This window comes from Ursus maritimus, unplaced genomic scaffold, assembly GCF_017311325.1.
Source record: "Ursus maritimus isolate PB19 unplaced genomic scaffold, ASM1731132v1 scaffold_1, whole genome shotgun sequence".
NCBI classification, from domain to species: Eukaryota; Metazoa; Chordata; class Mammalia; order Carnivora; family Ursidae; genus Ursus; species Ursus maritimus.
In genome coordinates this window covers 4,870,296-4,890,621 of record NW_024423343.1, presented here as the reverse complement: position 1 = coordinate 4,890,621, position 20,326 = coordinate 4,870,296, and the positions used below count along the sequence as shown (strand labels likewise).

General features: G+C 53.3%; 1 protein-coding gene across 5 annotated transcripts in view; it reads left to right on the top strand.

The window, feature by feature from the left end:
* Positions 1 to 12,387, top strand: part of AGAP1 (ArfGAP with GTPase domain, ankyrin repeat and PH domain 1) — a 530,765-nt gene extending 518,378 nt beyond the window's left edge. For all 5 annotated transcript variants that reach the window (XM_040638726.1, XM_040638724.1, XM_040638725.1 and 2 more), the window contains 2 exons: positions 2,822 to 3,077; positions 4,583 to 12,387. In XM_040638726.1, the coding sequence (XP_040494660.1) occupies positions 2,822 to 3,077; positions 4,583 to 4,786 (460 nt within the window). In that variant the 3' untranslated portion in view covers positions 4,787 to 12,387. The remainder of the gene's footprint in view (positions 1 to 2,821; positions 3,078 to 4,582) is intronic.
* The last annotated feature ends 7,939 nt before the right edge of the window (positions 12,388 to 20,326 follow it).

Here is a 20,326-nt window from a genome sequence, read left to right as displayed (position 1 = left end):
GTGGGAAGCTTCTGTTTTTAAACAGCAGAGAAGTTTCGATGAAGAGCCCTGGTTCCACCACACGACAAAAGCCACACATTAAAACAGTTCTGGGGGGACCAGGTGGAGTGGGGCTAGAAGAGGCAGTCCCCATCCAGTGCTTGCGGTGCTCCTTCGGGGACGGCCCCCCGTAGCAAGCCTGTTCTCTGTATTTGAGTGGGTGCAGGTCCTGAAGGCCTGTTGGTAATAGTCACCTCCCTCCAGCTCTCCGGGGTCACAGGTGGACCAGCTGTGAAGAGGTCAAGCCTCGGGCCTTCCCTGCAGAAACCCTCTCCAAGACCCTGTTGCTGATGTCACACACGGAACATTAGAGTCTTTCTCCTGAAGAAGCTCCCGAAATAGTACTCGGCCCCCTGAAGTCTGGACCCGCCCTTGTGACTGACTCTGTGAGCAGCACCGGCTTTGCAAAGCAAGGAGCAGTTTAATAAACACGCACGTCAATTCCCATGAAGCCAGGCGAGCTCGCTTGCGGGCTGACCGGACTCCTGGCCAGAAAGTCACCCGCACTGCCCCGGAGAACACACCGGCCGCCGGACAGGACTCGGAAGCTACGGGCCGTCCTCAGTCTTCGGCTGGGGCATCCGAATATTAAAGAGAGAATTGGATAATTACAGTGAGGACGAGTTACTGTGTTCGGTTCTGTTTTATCCCTGGGCGATTTGGCAATGCGCGTTAAAATCCACCAGAGCAGAATAAAACAGCTCTGATTTTAATGCCTGCCCCCAAAAACGAGGGTTAGCAAATTGGAACTTGAAAATCTGGACGCATCCTTCACCACTGTCCCTTTTCATTGCGTTCACGTTTTGCTCCTTCCTTTTGCTGATTTATGAAATGCATCAACATATGTTAAATACATTTTAAGTAAGGTTTTTTTAATACCACGAGAAACACGGTTTGTTGGGGGTGTTCTTTCTCCTGCCCCTTGCTTTTGTGCTCGTATTTTGTCCCACGTGGGGACAGGTTATAGGCTGCAGAGTCCCGGGTGGGGTGTGGGGTGGGTTCTCAGCTGTAGCTGAGTGTTTGTCCTGGAAATCTCCGCATGAAAAGGGTCGGGGGTCACTCGGGGGTCACTCGCATGTACCAGGAAGTGAAGCAAAACTAATCCAGATTTAGTCCTGGAAGAATTTGTTTGCCTAAGTATTTAAAAACAGATTAGGGCTAACCCGACACTAGATCACCAGGAGCAGTGTAAACACGGGTAAAAGGTGTAAACAAGGCCTTTCTTCTGTACTTCGGAAGAAAAAATGTCATGGATAATGAGTTTTCTTTCTAGAGTATCACGGAGGCCCTAAGTGATTCTCTGTGTAGCGCGTAGCTATGTACCCTGATTCTTCTCCGGGAGGAAACGCTGGATTTTAGGAGGGGGCAGTTGTGAAGCAGTGTATTATTCAAGTCTTGGTAATGACAGTCACTCTGCTCTGCAGGGCTGTCCTTTCATCTCTCATCATCCTCATCAAAAAGCATCTGTCCGGCTAGCGGCGCCACCCCTCCCCCCGGCCGCAGCATGCCTGCCCCCCCCCCGACTTGCGCGCCCCCCAGACTTGCCCACCTCCAGAGCTGCCTGTGAACTCTCCCTTCAGGCTCCTGCGTCGTGCCCCAGGCAGTGCCGCAGAGCCGTGAGGATTGCTCTGAGCTGTTTGCCGTGTCTCTTGCACCCCGTTTGCGAAACCAAAACCCGCGAACACGCCTTGCAGTTGGTTTCTTCCTTCCTCTCTTTACCTTCTCTTCCCATTCTCCTCCCTCCTCTCTATGCCCAGCCCTCCTTCCAGATGTTGTAGGCGGCATCCGGTCCCACTAGGACACCCCCCCCCCCAGTTCAGGAGGCATGTTCCCAGCAGGCCGAGCTGCTGGGGGAGGGGCACCCGTTGCAGCATGTTGCCATCTGAGCTCCCAGGCCTTTCCCCTGTCCTCCCTGGAGTCATCCTCTCCTGCACCCCTAGCTCAGCTCTGGTCTGGAGCCACCTGCCTTGTCTCTCCTGGGCTGGGCCCTAGGACACCTTGACGCTCTCCACTTCAGCCTTCCCCGGGTCTCCAGAGAGATTACAAACTCAAGAAGTAACTGAATTAGTTTGCTTATCTTTGCCAGATCTCCCCATTGGGGTCTCTGTAGTTTCATATGTGGGTCTGTAACAAGATGTTCCTTAATGGAAGTATAGGGAGACCCCAGAGAGTTCACAACATGGTTAATGTCGTGGTTATGAGTTAAGAGCTAAGAGTTCCAGGGTGAGGAGTTAAGAGCTAAGAGTTCAAGGTCACACCTAGGTAGGGGGAGAGCCCACCGGCCCTCCTGTCCCCTGGCCCGGAACTCCAGCAGTGTTCTCTCATCCCAACTAAAAGCTGTCATTGCTCACAGTAGAGCGGGCCTCTGGGCCACCCTGCCTCGCGTCGGACCCCGAGCAGGAAGGTGGTTCTTCCTGGCCACGGCTTCTGCATTAAAACCAAAAGAAATCACATGAGAACTCAAGGCCTTGGGCCTCTGCGCACCTTCAAGTGTCAGAACCCCCTTCCCCCAGAGGTTCTGATTCAGGAGGTCTGGGGCAGAGCCTGGGAATCTGCATTTCTGACAAGTTCCCAGGTGGTGCTGATGCTGCTGGCCAGGGCTCCGCTCTAGGACACATCTCCCTGCCCCTCAGGGGGCTTCCTTGTGCTCTGTGAAGACACTCGTCTCCTGCTACTGAGCTTCCTCCCCGAGGCCTCCAGACCACCTAGGTTTGGGGTGGGGTGGGGGTCGGCCTCGGCTGTCCTTCCTGACGTGACCGCGCCCGTGTCCTGGCTCTTGCAGGGAGGAGAAGGAGCGGTGGATCCGGGCCAAGTACGAGCAGAAGCTCTTCCTGGCGCCGCTACCCTGCACGGAGCTGTCCCTGGGCCAGCACCTGCTGCGGGCCACCGCCGACGAGGACCTGCGGGCCGTCATCCTGTTGCTGGCGCACGGCTCCCGGGAGGAGGTGAACGAGACCTGCGGAGAGGGGGACGGCCGCACAGCGCTGCACCTGGCCTGCCGGAAGGGGAACGTGGTCCTGGCGCAGCTCCTGATCTGGGTAGGTCACCCAGGTGCCCCGCGTGGCGCCGAGATGCTGGGGGCGCCTTGTTCTGCTCTGTGGGCATCTTTCCGGTGGAAGGTCACGGGTCTGAAGGCGGGAAGCAGTGCGGGCAGGGCAGGGAGGATTTCAGCATGGAGCCCCTGGCTCTCAGTCCCCTGCGTGAGGACAGAGGAGAAGATGGGTGTGTGAGGATACCCCCAGGGGACTGAGTAAAGGGAGGGAGGAGGTGAGCGGGACACGGTCCATCCACCAGGGGCCAGAGTATCTGCAGTCTTCGCATTTCTCATGACCCCTCTGGGTCAAGTGTGGCTGGAGGTGTCCCTCTTGTTCCTCTTACAACAGAGTCCCAGCGTCTTTGTTTTGGAGAAGTGTGGAGAGCAAGGACACAGCTAGTTTATGTGGTTTTCCCTTTACCAGACACAAAAATACTGGACCCAAAGTTCGATGTTTGATACGGTAGGACTTTACCAAAGCATTTCATCTAGACAGTTCTGGTTAACTTCTACTAGGCAAATTATTTCTTAAATTGCTATGGAAGCATTTGTTATGAAGCCTGAATGGGGACAGGGAAGAGTGTGTGGAGCAGGGCACTGCCTGGGCTGCCGGGGGTGCTTCTGAGAAGCCCACACCCTGTGGTGGCAGCCTGCACGCCTCTGGGGCTTGGCCACTGTGGGTTCCTGTCACTGTGGGTCCCCGTGAAAGGGTGGCAGAAAGCTGCTGCCGAGAAGTCCCTGGCAGGTGCAGAGGGAAACATTCACCAGTGGTCGGACTAAACAGCGTGCTAGTAGCTGACTTTTCTGTGCTCTTATGTAGGACATGTTTTTCCTACAATGGAAAGGAATCATGTCTGAGATCAAGAAGTGATTATTTTTTGTTTTTACAATTGGATAGTCAGAATAGAAATTGCGGGGGCGCCTGGGTGGTTCAGCCGTTAAGCATCTGCCTTCTGCTCAGGTCATGATCCCGGGGTCCTGGGATCGAGCCCCGCATCGGCTCCCCGCTCGGCGGGAAGCCTGCTTCTCCCTCTCCCACTCCCCCTGCCTGTGTTCCCTCTTTCGCTGTCTCTCGCTGTCAAATAAGTAAATAAAATCTTTTAAAAAAACAAACAAAAATGAATAGACATAGCAACACGAGAATTATCTTTGGTCTGCTGCAGAAAGGAGGGACTTTACGTTGCAAAAAGCACAGTCTTCATTTTTTTGAAAGATTTTATTTATTAGAGCGAGAGTGAGGCTGAGCAGGAGGTAGGGGCAGAGGCAGAGGGAGAAGCAGGCTCCCCATTGAGCACAGAGCCCCACACGGGCTCGATCCCAGGACCCTGAGATCATGACCTCAGCCGAAAGCAGACACGTGACCCACTGAGCCACCCAGGTGCCCCAAAACACATTCTTTCGAAGAACATGCCTTGGGGCGAGGTGCGGCACCGGCCCTCCGCCCCCCGGCAGCCGGTCTGCAGTGCGGGTCCCCGGCGGTGCAATGACTGCCCTCTGTCGCCTCCGCAGTACGGCGTGGACGTCATGGCCCGGGACGCCCACGGGAACACGGCGCTGGCGTATGCGCGGCAGGCCTCGAGCCAGGAGTGCATCGACGTCCTGCTGCAGTACGGCTGCCCCGACGAGCGCTTCGTGCTCATGGCCACGCCCAACCTGTCCCGGAAGAACAATAACCGGAACAACAGCAGTGGGCGCGCGCCCGCCATCCTCTGACGCCCCCGCGCGCGCCGCGCCCGCCCTGCGAAGGCACCGCCCTGCGAAGGCACCGCACGTGAGTCCCGTCGCGGCCCCGCTCTCCTCCCGCTGGTGGCCCGCCGCCCACCCTCACCCCGCGCGCAATCACAAAGCCCGACCGGCCCCGGGGCGAAGACGAGGCCAGGAGGCTGCTGAGCAGGCGCTCCGGTTGGGCCTCGGTTTACTGACATAGCACACGGCGAGGGACCCCCGCTGCCCTCCGTCCGTCCGAGGAGGCGCCGGGACAGGACGGGCGGGGGAGGGGAGGCGAGGCGAGGCGCCGGGAGCAGGGAGACTCTCCTTAACTGGCAGTTAAGCACATCAGTACATTTCACCTCTACCAAACGGAACACTCGGATTTCATCTCCTCTCCGAGGAGCTTGACGGCATAAATCAGAAGCAAGCAGAGTTTGTCAGGTCTGAAGCCCCTATGATGGTATGTGTCAAATCAGTTGTGGCTAATCTGTCCGGGGAGAATACCGGCTTCATTACACTTGTATAGTTGAGTTCTTCCCGCATTACCGCTGTTTAATAGAACATGATTACTCATCGCCGAGGAGAAGGCGTATTAGCCGAGGAGGTAGTTACGCAGCACGCTCTGATGACTGCCACGATGTGATTGCAATACTTCTTAGAAGCATCATATTATCCCAGACATGTTCTTTCGAGCCCTTGGAGCCCTCCTTTCTAAATTCACTGTCATAATTTAGTATCTGTTTAATTTTTCAGTCCAAAGAGAGGAAATCAGTTGCTGAGTATTATTTGACTGGAGTCTCCTTGGTACAAAAACAAAATGGAAAAAATAAATAAGAGTAAGTCGGAAATTCAAAAGGAAATCACGAATTCTAGCTAATAATAACATTTCGAGGCCATGTTCTAAAGTCAGTAAATGCATAAAAGGCTATTTTTTTTTTCCAAACATAAGAGAGATTTTACATTTTACTTCCTTTTGCCAAGGTGGCTGTCTTGGGTCTCAGTCACTCCCAGGCCACACGGGAGTGTCACACAGGCTTCTGTGTTATGTCTTTAGATTGTGAAAATCTATTTGAATAAAAGAAGTTCATAAATATGCATTGATTTTCGTACAGACAAATGGCACCTCTGTTAATTTATAAATTGAACTGGGTGTGAACTAATAACGTGCAACTAGTTGAGATAAGAGGGTTACAGATCATTGTACATGGAAAGCACTCCCAGCAGCAAACACTTCCATTAATGTGATCGACAGCTTTTAAAAAGGAACATACCAGAAGAAGATGGTGGTACAATTTGCTTATTAAAATAGAGAAAGAAAAAAAGACACTTAGATGCCTATGAGAGAAGGAGGGGAGGAAGCTTGTGATTTCTCATTATTTAGATCTGATACCACTTCTGCCAACCCAGAGAAGGGGTAACGGGGAAGCCAGGGATGAGTTTCTCAGTCCTGCCCCGGGTGCTGGGCAGAGGCAGGTTGCGACTGGCCGCCCACAGCTCGGCGGCACCGGCTGGCCCGCGGGCGTCGCTTCACTTGGTGGCCATGTCCTCGTTTCCTTTGTCACCTGACCTGCCATCCCCGTGACATGGGGCTGCTTCAGACTTCAGCCACCTTCCGCGTGGTGGCCAAACACAGTAAAAACCAGATCGCGACACCTTAGGTTAAAAAGGAAGGGGTGGCTGTGCCTGGAGCCCTTTAGCAAGTCCGTCCGAGAAGAGGGTGGTCCCCTTGGCAGGAGACTCTGGACCTGCTGTCGCACAGGAGCGGGGCCATGTCCACCCGGCCACCTCCAGGCAGGGCCCTTGCTCTCCTATATTAAACCTTCTATTTTGTAAGAGTTTTTCCTCTTCTTTTACTTTCTAAGAAAAAAAACGTTAAGTAGGTGGGGAAAAAATAAAGCTTTACACAGAATTTTTACGTGGGTCAGTGTTTCATGGACATTTGTAACTTTGATTCAGCTGCGTGGAACCCAGCAGGCCCAGGAACAGCAGGTACAGAAGCCATGAGGCTGAGAGCCTTGACAACAGGTCCCTAATCCTCACCCCCACCCCCACCCGCAATTTTTAATTCTGTGTTTCATCACTGTGTAGTTATTTTAAATGTGAATAGAAAAAAAAATGTCATTGCCTATTTTTGAAGAACGCGTTACTGTTCTAATCGAGCTATACACATTCGCCTCTGCACAGCCGTTAGCGTAGACTTACGTAGTGAACACAGATATAGTATAAATGAAATTCTTAAATTATTTCATTGTAGTTAATTCCCACTATAGGAATGCTCTATCATATAGTGAAGCCTTGTTTTGAAAAGAAACGGAATTCCTTGTAAGGCTTCTCTCTGAGATGTATATGAGGGTGTACATATTATTATATGCGTCTATAATATAATATTTTCCCAAATGACTTTCTTCACTTAGCCTTTCACAAGCTGAATGCTAGATCGGTTTCTTTGTTTGTTTTGTTTTCCTCCCTTCCTTCTCTCCGGCACGGGGACTTCCGTGATTCCTTCCCAGACAGCTTGACCCCCCTCCTGCTGTTTGTAGCAGTATCGTTCTGGGCCAGGAGGCGGCCAGCTTTCCTGAGCCTGAGTTTCGGCAGCAGAGGAGAGGCCGTGGTGGGTTTCAAGGGTTTTCCTCGAAAATAAAGGTGGCTGATAGCTAATCTGCTTGTATTCCAGTTTCAACGCAGAAGGCCTTTCTTCACCCATAATGCTCTCATTCCCAGCTTAAAGCCTCGCTAATACTGAGGCGGGGAAGCAGAAGCCACAAGGGCTGGTGTTAGAAACGACCAGCTTGGGAAGGGGCTTGAGTCGTCACTGTGTATCCCCATGAAAGTTCTGTGAAGTGACAGTGACAAGAAGACACCACTGCATTATCCGCAGAGCCTTTTCTGTCCAGAAGTCAGTTTCCCTTCACTGGAAACCACCCGCTGGGGGAGGCACAGGTGCACATGGTCCCCTGCGAGGGGAGCGTCACGATCTGGCCAGATTCCTTCTGTGGCCACAGGAACCCTGCAGAGGAAGGAGCCTCGATTCTGACCCCGTGAGAGCAGACGTCCGGGACTGGGTGGTTCACGAAGCCCAGAGCCCCAGTCATGGGGCCCCGGCCCCTTCTGTCTCCTCAGTCATGGGGCCCCGGCCCCTTCTGTCTCCTGTCGTCCCAGGAGACGAGCCGCTCGAGGGTGAGTGAGGGGCTGTTTATGAGTCTTGGGCCCCACGAGCAGGCGCGGGTCCATGTCTCCCAGGAAGAGCACAGTGTGTGATTATCCCAGAAAGCAGGGGAAGGCGCTGGGGCTCTCGGTGGATTACTCTTGACCAGAATCCTGAAAGTAGCCATTCTCTGCCTGTGAACCCGGGCACCGAGGCAGGGCCTGGCTGTTCCTCCTGTCTTCTGAAGTGTTGTCTAGCCTCGTGCCATCTACCCAGCCTCTGCCGTCTGGCCTAGGGACCAGTCTTCCCAGTTTCGTAACGTCACTGACTCCGTGAGGGGAGAGCAGGGTCCACGGTGAGAAAGACAGCCCTGCGGCTGAGCAGACCCGGCTTCACCTGGCCTTGCTGCCCCTGCTGGGCAGCCCTGGCCAGGTACCCAGCTGCGGGGCTGTCTTTCCTCAGCTCTGAAACGGGTGGCCTGGCAGGCTCCGATGACCGGTTGGTTTCCAACCAATGTGACCACGGCCAGCCGGACCCGCCGCCAGGGGCTGGATGCTCAGGAAATGCCGGTATTCGCGAAGACCCGGAATGCTGAGGGCAGCAAAGCCAGAGCCGCCCGGAGAGCTGCCCTCGGGGGGTTGGTGACAGCAGGCCCGCCAGTCCCCCCGCCAGCTGAGCCAGCCGGTGCCCTCCCCCACGGCCGCTGGCGGGGCGCGGTGTCAGGAGGGGGCAGAGGTGCTCTGTGCCCCTCCCCCCATACTGCCCACTTCCTGACGCTTATCCCCCATTTTTGTAGTCTGGGTTTGACTTTCCAGAGGCAAAGAAAAGGTTGAGTCTTATCCTCGTGCATTCAGTAAGGTCACTTGAGGCCCAAGATGACCCCTTCTGTCCGACACCCTGTTGTGTTACTGGCTCAGACAGGCCTCCCTCCCGCCAGGAGCCACCAGGAGGCTGCTGTCCACTCTTGGTCCTCAGAGCTTGCTGAAGAGCGTGCTGGCTGGCAGAGCGCTAGGCCCTTTGGCCCCTCTCGCTTAGCCTGGACGGCCGGAGGGTGAGCCTGTGCCTCCCCAGAGCTGCTTTCCTTTTCGAGGCTGGCGTTTGGCTCGTCCTGGGCCTGCGCTCGGTGAACGTGGCTTCCCCCTCGAGGGTGGCCGTTGGGTCCTGCCCGGTGCCCAGCCCAAGCTGTGCTCAAGGGTGACACGGGTCCCCATGGCTCCAGCTCTGCCAACCCTTCCTCCTTGCATTTAGAATGTTCTGGAAATAAGAAATCCACATTCCCACCTAGGGAGGTTGAGAAGCTTTGCAGCAATTTGGAGCCTCTACGAGTAAGTGTGATCAGGGCTCCGCAAGTTCTCAGAAGGCGAAGATAATTGGAAAGCAGATCCGTCACCCCTCCATGGGCTGTTTCCCCTCCCCCACCTGCTCTATTTCCATCCCTCACGCGCCCCACAAGGTCGGCATGACTTTCTAGAACTCCCCTGGATTGTATTTATGTCCTTCAAGCAAACAAATTGAAAAGCAGGAAGGAATTCAAATAGAAATGTGCTGAAGATACACATCTTTCTTTCCCAGGAAATATAATTTATTTCTAACTGCCGCGTCAAACGTGGGCTTCACACATTGTGAAGTCCTGTCTTCAAGTGATTTTTACCCTCATCCTTCACCAAAAAGCTAAATAAGGGCCTTTGGCATCCAGACTTGGATTTTTCACTTTGGGCCATTATCGACACGTTGCTTTTTTGAATTCCCAAGTGGCTTTCTTCCAGAAGCTCTGTGGCCAGTGAGTCTTCGCTGTGGGCCCCGCCCCCGCCACGGCTAGGCCGGGCCCCCCAGGTGTGCGGCTCACGGCGAGCAGGGGTCTGGCTCCCCGCCTGGCCCGCTGAGGGATGGGGTCGGCCACCCCGCCCTGCTCCGGGCCCTGCGCCCTGATGGGTCCTTCGTGGTTCAAGCATCTCAAGCAGGTCGCCTTTCAGCCAAAGCGTTGACTTGCTCCCCGTTACGCAGGAGAGAGAAGGGGGAGTGGGTTAATGCCCCGAGCAGACCGCAGCAGCGTCAGGCTTCTGTTCCCGCCGCGGCCGGGGGTGATCCCTGGAAGCCAGGCCGCTCGGGAGGACAGAGCATCCGTGCCGTGCCGCTCGGGGGTCCGCAGGCCCACACCGGACCCTCCCCTCTCCCCTTGCCAGGCAGAGGGGACATGTGACGGCTTAGAACTCGTATTTCAAAAACACAAATGTTCTTCCCCTTAGAGGAGAAAGGCTGTCCTAACAGAGGTGTTTTTAAGCAATATTAATGGATTCCCCGTCTCATTTCGGATGTCTGCGGCTTTTGGAACGTAATTGACGCTTCTTTCCAGTTCCAGTTTTTCAGTGTGGGCCAGAGTGGAAAGTAGAGGACATTTCATCAGCACAGGATTCCATAAGACCACAAAGGCTGGTTTTTAGTCCATGATTTTTAAAACGCCCAAGTTCTAGAAGTAATTAGGTTTCACTTGTGTTGGAAACGCCCTCCCAAAGCAAGGATTCAGGACCGTAGATTTGCAAGTCTCTCTTTTCCGCATTTCATTTATGGGGGGGCTGGGTTTGCTCTCAGATGACAGCATTGTTTCTGGGGTTCGCACGTGGTTGGTAAAAACGCCCTTGTCCGAGGCCCTTATCCCATCCAAAGGGCCTGCAGTGCCCGGAGGCGGGCAGGGTGAGGCAGGCGTGCCCAGCAGCGACCCGCCGTGAGCCGCCCCTTCCAAGCAGACTGACAAGCTCGGGGTCTGGCTGGGTGTCACCCTGCACCCAGCGGCTGTGAGGTCCGTGTGGGGCAAGCCGCCTTTGTCGGGTGCGAGAGGTCAGCTCAGGGCTTGTGTTTTATCTGGGCCTGGTTTGGCTGCTGTGGAGAACACCCCCTGAGGGTCAGGATGGAGCCATAGGGCCGAGACCCACCTGTCAAAGTCTCGCGAGGTCTAGCCCCGCAGTCACGGTCAGTGAGAATGCCACGGCCTTCATCTTGAGACGCAGGTGGAAGAAAGGAACCATACTAGATGGGGGAGCTCTGGGGCATCTTCCAAACGGAACAGTCAGGTGTTGGGAGGAACCACCCCCCAAATCAGTGTGCCCTGGTCTCCCCGTGCCAGATGGTGTCCGCAGTGGCCCAGGAAGCGAATATCTGAGCTGGCCCAAACTCGACCAACGGGTTGTGGCCCCAACCCCGCATGCTCACGCAGTCAGTGATTCCTCGTGTAAGATGGTGAGCGTCCAGCCTTGACGAAGGACGTCGCAGGGACTTCCACCCCTCATCTAGCACCCCGATGGGGAAAGCCTGAGTGACAGCCTCTTTCAAAGACCCTGGGGGCAGCCCAGCTGATGACCACCGCACCCAGCTCTGCACTTGACATTCCACTGAGGGGCCTGGGGGGAAGGTTCATCCCGCCCGGGCTCTTCGAGGGTCAGAGGACAGAGGGGACCAAGGGTGCATGAGCCGGAGCCAGAGCGGGGAGTCAGCCTCACTGACCGCTCACAGGAGCACATCACGCCCTCCCTGTCCCGCCCCAGGGCACACAGGCAGACCTGAGCGAGGACCGCGCTGTTCCACGGGGCACAGGCAATGGGTATGTTTAGAAACTGCTCTCGGGCACGTCACACGTCTCGAGGTTAGAAATAATGCCTCTCCAAACCTTGAAAAGCATCATGGTTTCCCTCCTCCGACTGGGCTTTTGTGTAAAACCTATCAAACTCTTGGGCTGCAGCCCCTGTCCAGGTTTGGGCACCCATGTCCGGGGAGGGTGCCGTGAGGCCTTGACCAAGGACCCTGCACAGAGCCTTGGGAGCCCTGAGCGGGCTGCCCCAGCAAGGGCTGGAGGTGGTGGCCGCTCCAGCCCCAGGCACAGCCACGTGGGTTCCGGAAGTGCTTCCTGCCCCCAGACAGCCCCCCACTCTCCTGCCTGTGACGTTGAACAGGGTTCTCATGGGGCCACGGGCGTGTTTCTGAACGGGAGTCCGAGCGGGTCACAGGTGACAACCGAGAGGCGTTTGTCAGAGGGAACAGGGAAGGCCGAGTCTCTGCCCACCTCTCAGCACATTTTTCTGTTTCTGTAAATAGCGATGTATAGAAGACGGAGGAGCGGCCCGGGCTTTATCCAGGGATGGGTTTGGTTTCTTTGGGGATTCTTTTTGGTTGTTTTTATATTACCTCATTCAGCAAGTTTGTTTCACAACGACTCAACGATGCTTTATTTATATTGTTTGTACTGTAATTAAAACCATTGACAGACATTTCACTTTGCTTGTTCTTTCATATGATTTTGTTTTGATTAAATATGCCAGTTTGTATTTTCCTGCATTGGGATTTTTTGTGTCTGCTGTACAGTATTCTAAGGGGAAAAAAAAGAGAAAAAGAAAAATGTGTAAAGTAACGGAGAGAGGTGGCTATAGTGTAGAGGCCTCTTTCTAATAAAGAAATGAAAATATGTCTACACTGCTTCTGTGGAGGTTTTGTTGGGGTTTGGGGGGCGCGGGGTGGTGGTCATTTGTCACGACTAATTGGATGTGTGTGCTCGGGCAAGGTAAATCAGAGAGGAGAGGCGCTTACGGAGGGAGGCGCTAGGCCCGGGCCGCCTCTCGCCTGAGGAAACGCGCACACGTGCTGCAGTCATGGTGTCGGGGGGATAACGAGCGTTTCTTCCCTCTTGTTCGTCTCCAAGCCACTCCGAGGGGCCATGGTTGCCCAGCCAAGTTCCAGATGCTTGTGAAGCGTCTTTGCGCTGGACCACACTGCCCCAGATGTGTGATAAGGTCTCCCAGGCGGCCAGGAAGGAAAACCGTTCCGGAATGCCTTTATCAATACCCAGTATGAGTAGAAGCACGCTTTTCTCACACAAAACAGGTTGTATCCTCACCCCCAAACTCAGAAAATTAAAATACCCAACTGCCACCACCCAGACATCACCAGAGTCAGCAGTTCGGTGAACACCTTCTAGATGCTTCTCTCTGCAGACAGGCAGGTGTCCTCCCCCTCACCTACTCCCGCAGGCAATAAACATAAAGCCCTGTGATCCCACGACATGTCCGTACTGACATTTGCTGCGGAGATTTTCTCACGGCACAGGGGGCCATGGCCTCCCACCCGGCCACCTGAGGTCACACGGCCCCCGGCAGCGTGGTCCCACAACAGCCAGCAGGCCACATGCGAAATGTGACAAAGGCTCCTTGTCTTACAGGGGAATCAAAGCAAAAAGAGGACAAAAAAAGTGAGGAGGAATCCAGTCCACTTCCACCCGTGTTGGTTCTCTTGGATCTGGTAACGTGTGGCTTACATGAAGTAAGGGACTGGGCAGCGAGCCAGGGCTGCACGGACACCCGAAAGGCCTCCCGGGCCCACCTCCTCCCGACCATCTGGTCAACCGCGGTCGGGGGGCGCGTGTTACCTCCGGGAAGGAGAGAAAAGGCAAGGGGAGAGGCAGCGGGCAGGCCTCTCCTATCCAGCGCTCCCCGAAGCCCCACTCGTGACTCCATTGACCCCCCCACCTCCTTGGCCACACTGGGCGGGGTCACTCGGGGCTGCGAAGGAGGCTGGGGGACCTGGCGGCTCGAGGGGGCAGGGTCTGGTGGTAAGGAAGAGGGGGAGAGCGGGTGCATACAGGCACGCACCGTCCCGCCCGTCCACCCTGTGGTTCCCCAAAACGCCTTCCAGCATACCCAGAACAGTGGCTCCCCCAGAGACATGCCAGGCAGGCTGCCTGCCTGGGCCTTGCTGGGGCTCAGCCACTCCTCACCTCCCATCGGCCCCGCGGGTGACTGTCACCGCCTTCCAGGCAGCGCCCCTGAGTCCGTGTCAGAGGGTCCATCCGGGCCCTGGAGGTGGCAAGCCCAAGGTGCTGGCACCAGGCGCCCTAAAGTGCCCGGTCAGACCGGCCAGGGAATAAACCAAGGCTGAAGCTCTGGATTTTACCGCCAAGATTCTTTCGAAGTGATGGTGCTCAGCGCTGGCCCAGCTGCGGGGACTGGTGCTAACGCGCGGTTGGGGGAAACGAAGTCGAACAGCATTTCTGCAAAGCCGTGTGGAATTGTGCTAAGGCTCTGAAAACCTTCCCTCAGGCCCAGGAGCCCAGGGCCTGGATGGCACCTCCATCCTGTAAATATGTGTTGGTTCCATGAATGAATTTGATGCCTAGAATCTGGCCCAGGAGCAGCGTGGCTGCTTGGACATCTGCCTAAGAGACATTGGTGACCACGGTATTTATAACAACAACGCATGGGGAAGAAGCCCGAAGTCTCACAGGAGGGGACAGTGAAATAAATCAGTGTACATCTATAAACAGAAAGATGAGTCATTTCAAATGTGTGTATCGCATGGGGAAACGATACCATGTAAATTAAAAATTAGCATACAGAATATACATAAGACTCTATTAATAAAAGATGTATATAAGGTGTCTTAAAGGTATTTTTATATCCTTATTTCACATTGAGAAAAAAAAATCCAAAATGTTTGCAGTACCGCCCGCCTCTGTGGGGAGTTCTGGGTGGTGTCTATTTTCCTCCTTTTATGGTCACCTTTTCTCCATAAGTATTTTTAAAAAAGTTATTTTGAGGTACATTTTAAAGCTTCATAGTTTGCCATTGACTTTGAAGAAAGTGGTTGGGTTTTTTGTTAATACATTTTTTGCTCATACTAAAATCGGAGAAATGGTTGGTTAATTGATTAATAAATGCCTGAAACAAATTGATTAAAAATTAGGAAGCATTCGGGCTAGGAGCTAACCATAATTCACAGAATCCAGAGGAACAAAGTTCAAAGAGACCTCTCACTGCTGACTCCGCAGATAGAACCTTCTGGAAGGCCCAGCCACCCCAAGCCCCCTGGCCTCTTCCCCTCCCTTCCCAGATGCTCTCCTTCTGCTCTCAGCCTGCTCAGCCCTGCCCCCAGGGGACCACAGCTGCTCCCCCTGCCTGCTCTTGTCACCCCTCCAACAGTCCTGGGGATCCGATCTCACTACTCCCTGCATGAGATCCCTCCACAGCTCCCCACTTCGTTCCTTTTTTTAAGATTGATTTATTTTAGAGAAAGAGCAGGGAGAGGAGCAGAGGGAGAGGGAGAGGGACAAGCAGACTCCCCACTGAGTGCGGAGCCCTATGTGGGGCTGGATCCCACGACCTTGAGATCATGACCTGAGCCAAAACCAAGAGTCTGATGCGTAACCAACTGAGCCACCCAGGCGCTCCCCCGCCCCCGCTCCCCACTTCTGACAGCAAGTCCACAGTCCTAAAGGTGGTGCCCACCGTCTGCTTGCTCTGCCCTCCTGTCGCCCTCACCTGCCTCCTCCTCCCCTCTGCCCCTCGAGGTCAGCTCCAGCCATGCCCCAGCTTCATGGCCTCTCCTGCTCCGGACCTTTGTCCACCTTGCCCTGCCCTGGGAAGACCCCACTGTGTGTGGCTAGCTCCTTCTCATCTTTGGGGTCTTAGATGAAACATGCTCTGAGAGACGTCCCCCGCCCTAACGCCGGCTCAGGCCTCCCTGCACCTGCTCGTGGCACCGTCCCTGACCTTCACGGTGCACTTCTCTGTGGGACAAGTCAGTCCCCGGCTGCGCCTCGCTTGGTTCCAGGGCCCTGGGTCTGCCCAGGTCTGGGGTACGGGTCCCGCCCAGATGTCCCCTGAACCGAGGCGTGCATGAAGGAAGAATAAACTCCAGTCGCCCGGGGCCCGCCCCGCCCGGGGCACCTGGACGCCCAGGGTCCCCTTGTGCCGACAGTGTCCTTCCAGTCTTTCTGCTTTTCAGGAAACCGAGCCTCGTCATCCCCGTGAAAGGTCTGAGGAGGCGGCAGGCCTGTCGCGGCCCCACAGCCAGCCCACGGCACTCGGGGGGACGTCCGTCGTGGCGGGTGTCCAGGGTGTGTGTGTGTGTGCGTCCGGTGTGTGTGTGGTGTGTGTGCCCTCCCACGAGGCCCCCAGCCCGGCCCCAGAGATGCCGCTCATGGGTCCCGGCCTGCCCCCCACTGCAGCCCGGGCAGGGACAAAAGCCTCGCTCGCCATGCATGCCAGCGGTGAGCACGGAGCTCCGGTGGCCCCACGTCCCCAGCACGTTCCCAGAAGCCGCGGAGCCGCAATTTATCACCTCGCAAGTCCAGTAAGGCGCCTAATTGGCCCATAAATGTGGCCCAATAACCGCACCTGCCACCCAGAGACACTGCAGGCAATTAGCCACTTATTTATTTGCATATGGTATCGACCAATCGCCAGCCCCTCTCACGGTCAAGATCTGTGTATTTGCAAAGCCGGAGGGACGCGAAGCTCACTTACCACGCTAGACGGAGCACACTACCAACGCACACCCATCCGCCGCACACCCCGGACACACACACACACACCCCGGACACAGACATACACCCCAGACACACACACACACCCCGGACACACACACACACACCACACACACATCCCAGACACACACACACACACACACACACCCCGGACACACACACACCGGACACACACACACCCCGGACACACACACTCCAGACACACACACATACACCCCAGACACACACACACCCTGGACACACGCACACACACCACACACATCCCAGACACACACACACACCCTGGACACACACCCCAGACACATCACAGACACACACACACTACACACACACATACCCCACAGACAGACACACACACCCCGGACATACACACACCGGACACCCACACACCAGACACACACACACTGGACACACTCACACCGGACACACACACACACATACACACACACACACATTGGACATACACACGTACCTCACAGACACACATACCCCAGACACACACATACACCACATGCCCCACACACACACACCACAAACATCACAGATTCACACACACACACACACACACACACACTAGCAGGGATGATGGGAAATTGGCCTCGCACTGCTGTTGGCTGCGGAGTTCAGTGACTAGTGTGTGTCCGGGGCGCTCTCGTGAAACCCTCAATGGATCAGTCAGCAGAGCGGCCGCCAGCCCCCGGGCAGCCTGTCGGGGTGACTCTGCACCGGGCGGGCTGGGGAGAGTGGCCCCGCTTGTGCAGACTTCCAAATGCACAGAGAGTTGTCACTTTCATTCTGTCCCATCCATCCCGGCTTTGCCAAGCCTGGCTCAGGAACACAACTTCCCGCAGACGAGCGATGGCGGGGGCAACGAGTCCCCAGGGAGCTGGGGTTGCAGCTTCTCCCAGTGCCGGAGCTCTCGGGTGGAAAAGGTAACGTGCCCTCTGATCAGGAGAAGGCCACGCGCCCCGCCGAAGCCACACGCTGGGCTGCGCACCCACACACCCCGGGCTTCCCAGGCCCTCTGAGCGCTCATCTGTAAAATGGGTGTAATTTGTGAAGACGTAATGCGTTCATAACACATGGAAAGAACATAGAACCGTGCTTGGTCCTTAAGGAGCTCATGGTAAGTATTAAAACTCATCATCATCATTACTGTCACAGAAAATCGGGAACATCCAAGTAAACAAAGTCATATATAACATTAAAACTCCCCCTAATCCATGTGCGAGCAAAAAAAGTGTTACCCAGCCTGGAAAGATGTGCACAAAGCAGAGGCAGAAGACGCAGGAGCAAGTTATCAGATAGCGTGGGTAGCGTGAGTCCTCCCTGGGCAGGAAAATATGCAGAATTACATATATGTAAGCATGCTTCCACATGGAGACCGTCCAGAAGCACGTGCAGCCAGTGTTCACGGGAGTTCTCGGGGAGGTTAACCTTGAATTTAATTTGTTCTCCGCCTGTTTGGATTTTCTGATTCATCTGAACGTTGATGACTTCCGTAACTAGTTTTAAAATAAAGAAAATGAAATGAACAATGACCACCCCCCAGGATAGTCACTCCCCCACTTGAATGTGTGTCCTTCAGCCTTCTCCATTCATATATATGTGTACCTCTATTTAAAACAGTAAATAGGGGCGCTGGGGTGGCGCAGTCACTTGAGCGCCCGACTCTTGATTTCAGCTCAGGTCATGATCTCAGGGTCGTGAGATCGAGCCCCACGTTGGTCTCTACACTTAGCACAGAATCTGCTTAAGGTCCTTCACTCTCCCTCCCTCTGCCTCTCCCCGCCTCTCTCTCAAACAAATCTCTAAAACATTAAATAACACTCTTCAAACTATTTTGTAGCCTACTCTTCCCATCAGATGTTTGTTTGAAGGTTTTCAGGCCAACAGGAAAGTGGAAGAATGGAGTATTTCAGCGAACGCCCAGGGAAACGTCATCCGCATTCACCAGGTACCATTTTCGCATCTCGGTGATGTGCAGGCGGGCGATACACGGACGATACACGGGCGATACACAGATGACAATGAGCACAGACACTGGGCTGAGCCATTTGAAAGTAAATTACCAACTTCATGATTTTTCACCCTTAAATAAATAAGCACAAGGACTTTCTCTGTCGTAACTACAAGACCATTATCACTCCCCAGATAGTTACCATTGATATGATATAATATGCAGTCCATATTCAAATCTCCGCAATTGTCCCAATAATGTCTTTTATAGCTGATTTTCCTCTCATCCAAGACCCAATCAATAATCACACAGAGCCCTAATTGTCACGATAACCTACTTCTTTAAACTTAAATGAGCATGAACAACTTTTCATGTCAAAAAAAAATAGCTAATATGATTTAAACACTCCCCAGCCAGGAATGAGGCTGCCTGGTTCCCCGCACTTCACCAACACCAAGACTAACATTTTATTTACGTTTCTCCAATTTTAAAGGCAAAAATTAGGATCTCTTGGTTTTTCTGCATTTCAACACCACTGGCTTGCAATTTTTTATGTTTTGTGCCACCTGGCATGTCGTCATTGCTCCCCTGCATCTTCTCTGCTCATTTTTCTTCTGGAGTATTTCTCTTTCTCTTAATGATGTGCAAACTTGGAGGGCATTACCCTCTACATGTCACATGTTATAAAATGTTTCTTATGGCTTTATTTCCCTTTTAAACTTTGCAAATTTTTAGTGTGCAGAATTTTGACACTTGCGACCTCAAATCAGCATTTACTTTTATGGTTCTTGGCCTTAGTGCTACACTTAGAAAGTCCTTCCTCACCTCCATTCCTCTCCTAGCACACTCTGTTTTCTGGTACTTCGTCACAGGTAAACTTCTCATCCCTCGTCCGTTTTTGAAAATTGTATTTTTCTCTAAATGGTTAGCTAATCGTACCAATTCCATTCATTTTTCTTTTACCAATTCCATTTGTAAACAACAGGAGGAGAGTCCTTATTACATGAATGACACATAAATTATGGAATTTCCATGTAAGGGACTAATAATTGGCCGTTAAAAAGAATAAGGTAGACAGATAGGTCCTACAAGGGAAGATCAGCTCCTGAAACTCGAGCTCTCAATGCTGATGGCTTCCAGTATCCCTAGAATAAAATCCAGTGGCTTACCTTGTCCTGCAAAAGTCGCATGAGATCTTGGCCCTCTTCCCCTCTGACCTCTCCTCCACAAGCTGCCCTCGCACAGGCACCCTGGCCTTGCTCTTTCTCGAATGTGCCCTCTGATGGCCTTCCCATCTTTGCACATGCCATTCCCTCTCCCATTCTGTTCCTTGTCCTGTAACAAAGAGATCAAGTTTTATCTAGGTTCTAGGAAATGGACCAGAGACAGATGGGAATTTAGAATATAACAGTACCACTTCACATCAGTGGAAAATATGGACCATTTAATAAATGAGGAGGGACAATCAGCTATGCATTTAGGAGCAAGTATACTTCAACTCTTACCCCACCATATGCAAAAATAAATTCCAAATAGATTGAAGCAAAACATAAAAACAGAAGGTACAAAAATACTAGAAATGTATGGAATATTTTTATAATCCTGGAGAAGTCTTGTCTCATTGAAATATAAAAACCAAAAGCTTAGAAAAATGGACAGATTTGATACATAAAAATGAAAGACTCTTATACAATAAAGTGCATTGTTTTTCTTTTCTTAGAGCCATCCCATGCCCCAAGGATTTTAATTACTTATAGGAAACACATAGGACAGAGAAAGAAACACTACTTGGACAATTCTGGTCAGGAAGGCATTCTGTAAGAATATTTGCCTTCAAAAAGTCAATGTCAGGGCGTGCCTGGGTGCTTCAGTCGATTAAGCATCTGACTTGATTTTGGCTCAGGTTGGGATCTCAGGGTCATGAGATCGAGCCCCGTGTTGGGCTCTGTGCTCACATGGAGCTTGCTTGAGATTTTCTCTCCTTCTCACTCTGCCCCTCACACTTGCGCCCTCTCTCTCTCTCTAAAATAAATAAATCTTAAAAAAAAAAAAAGTCAGTGTCAGGTGTGTAATTGTAGAGTAAGAGAGACTAACATCTATAATAACCAAGCGCAATGTATGAACCTTGATCGG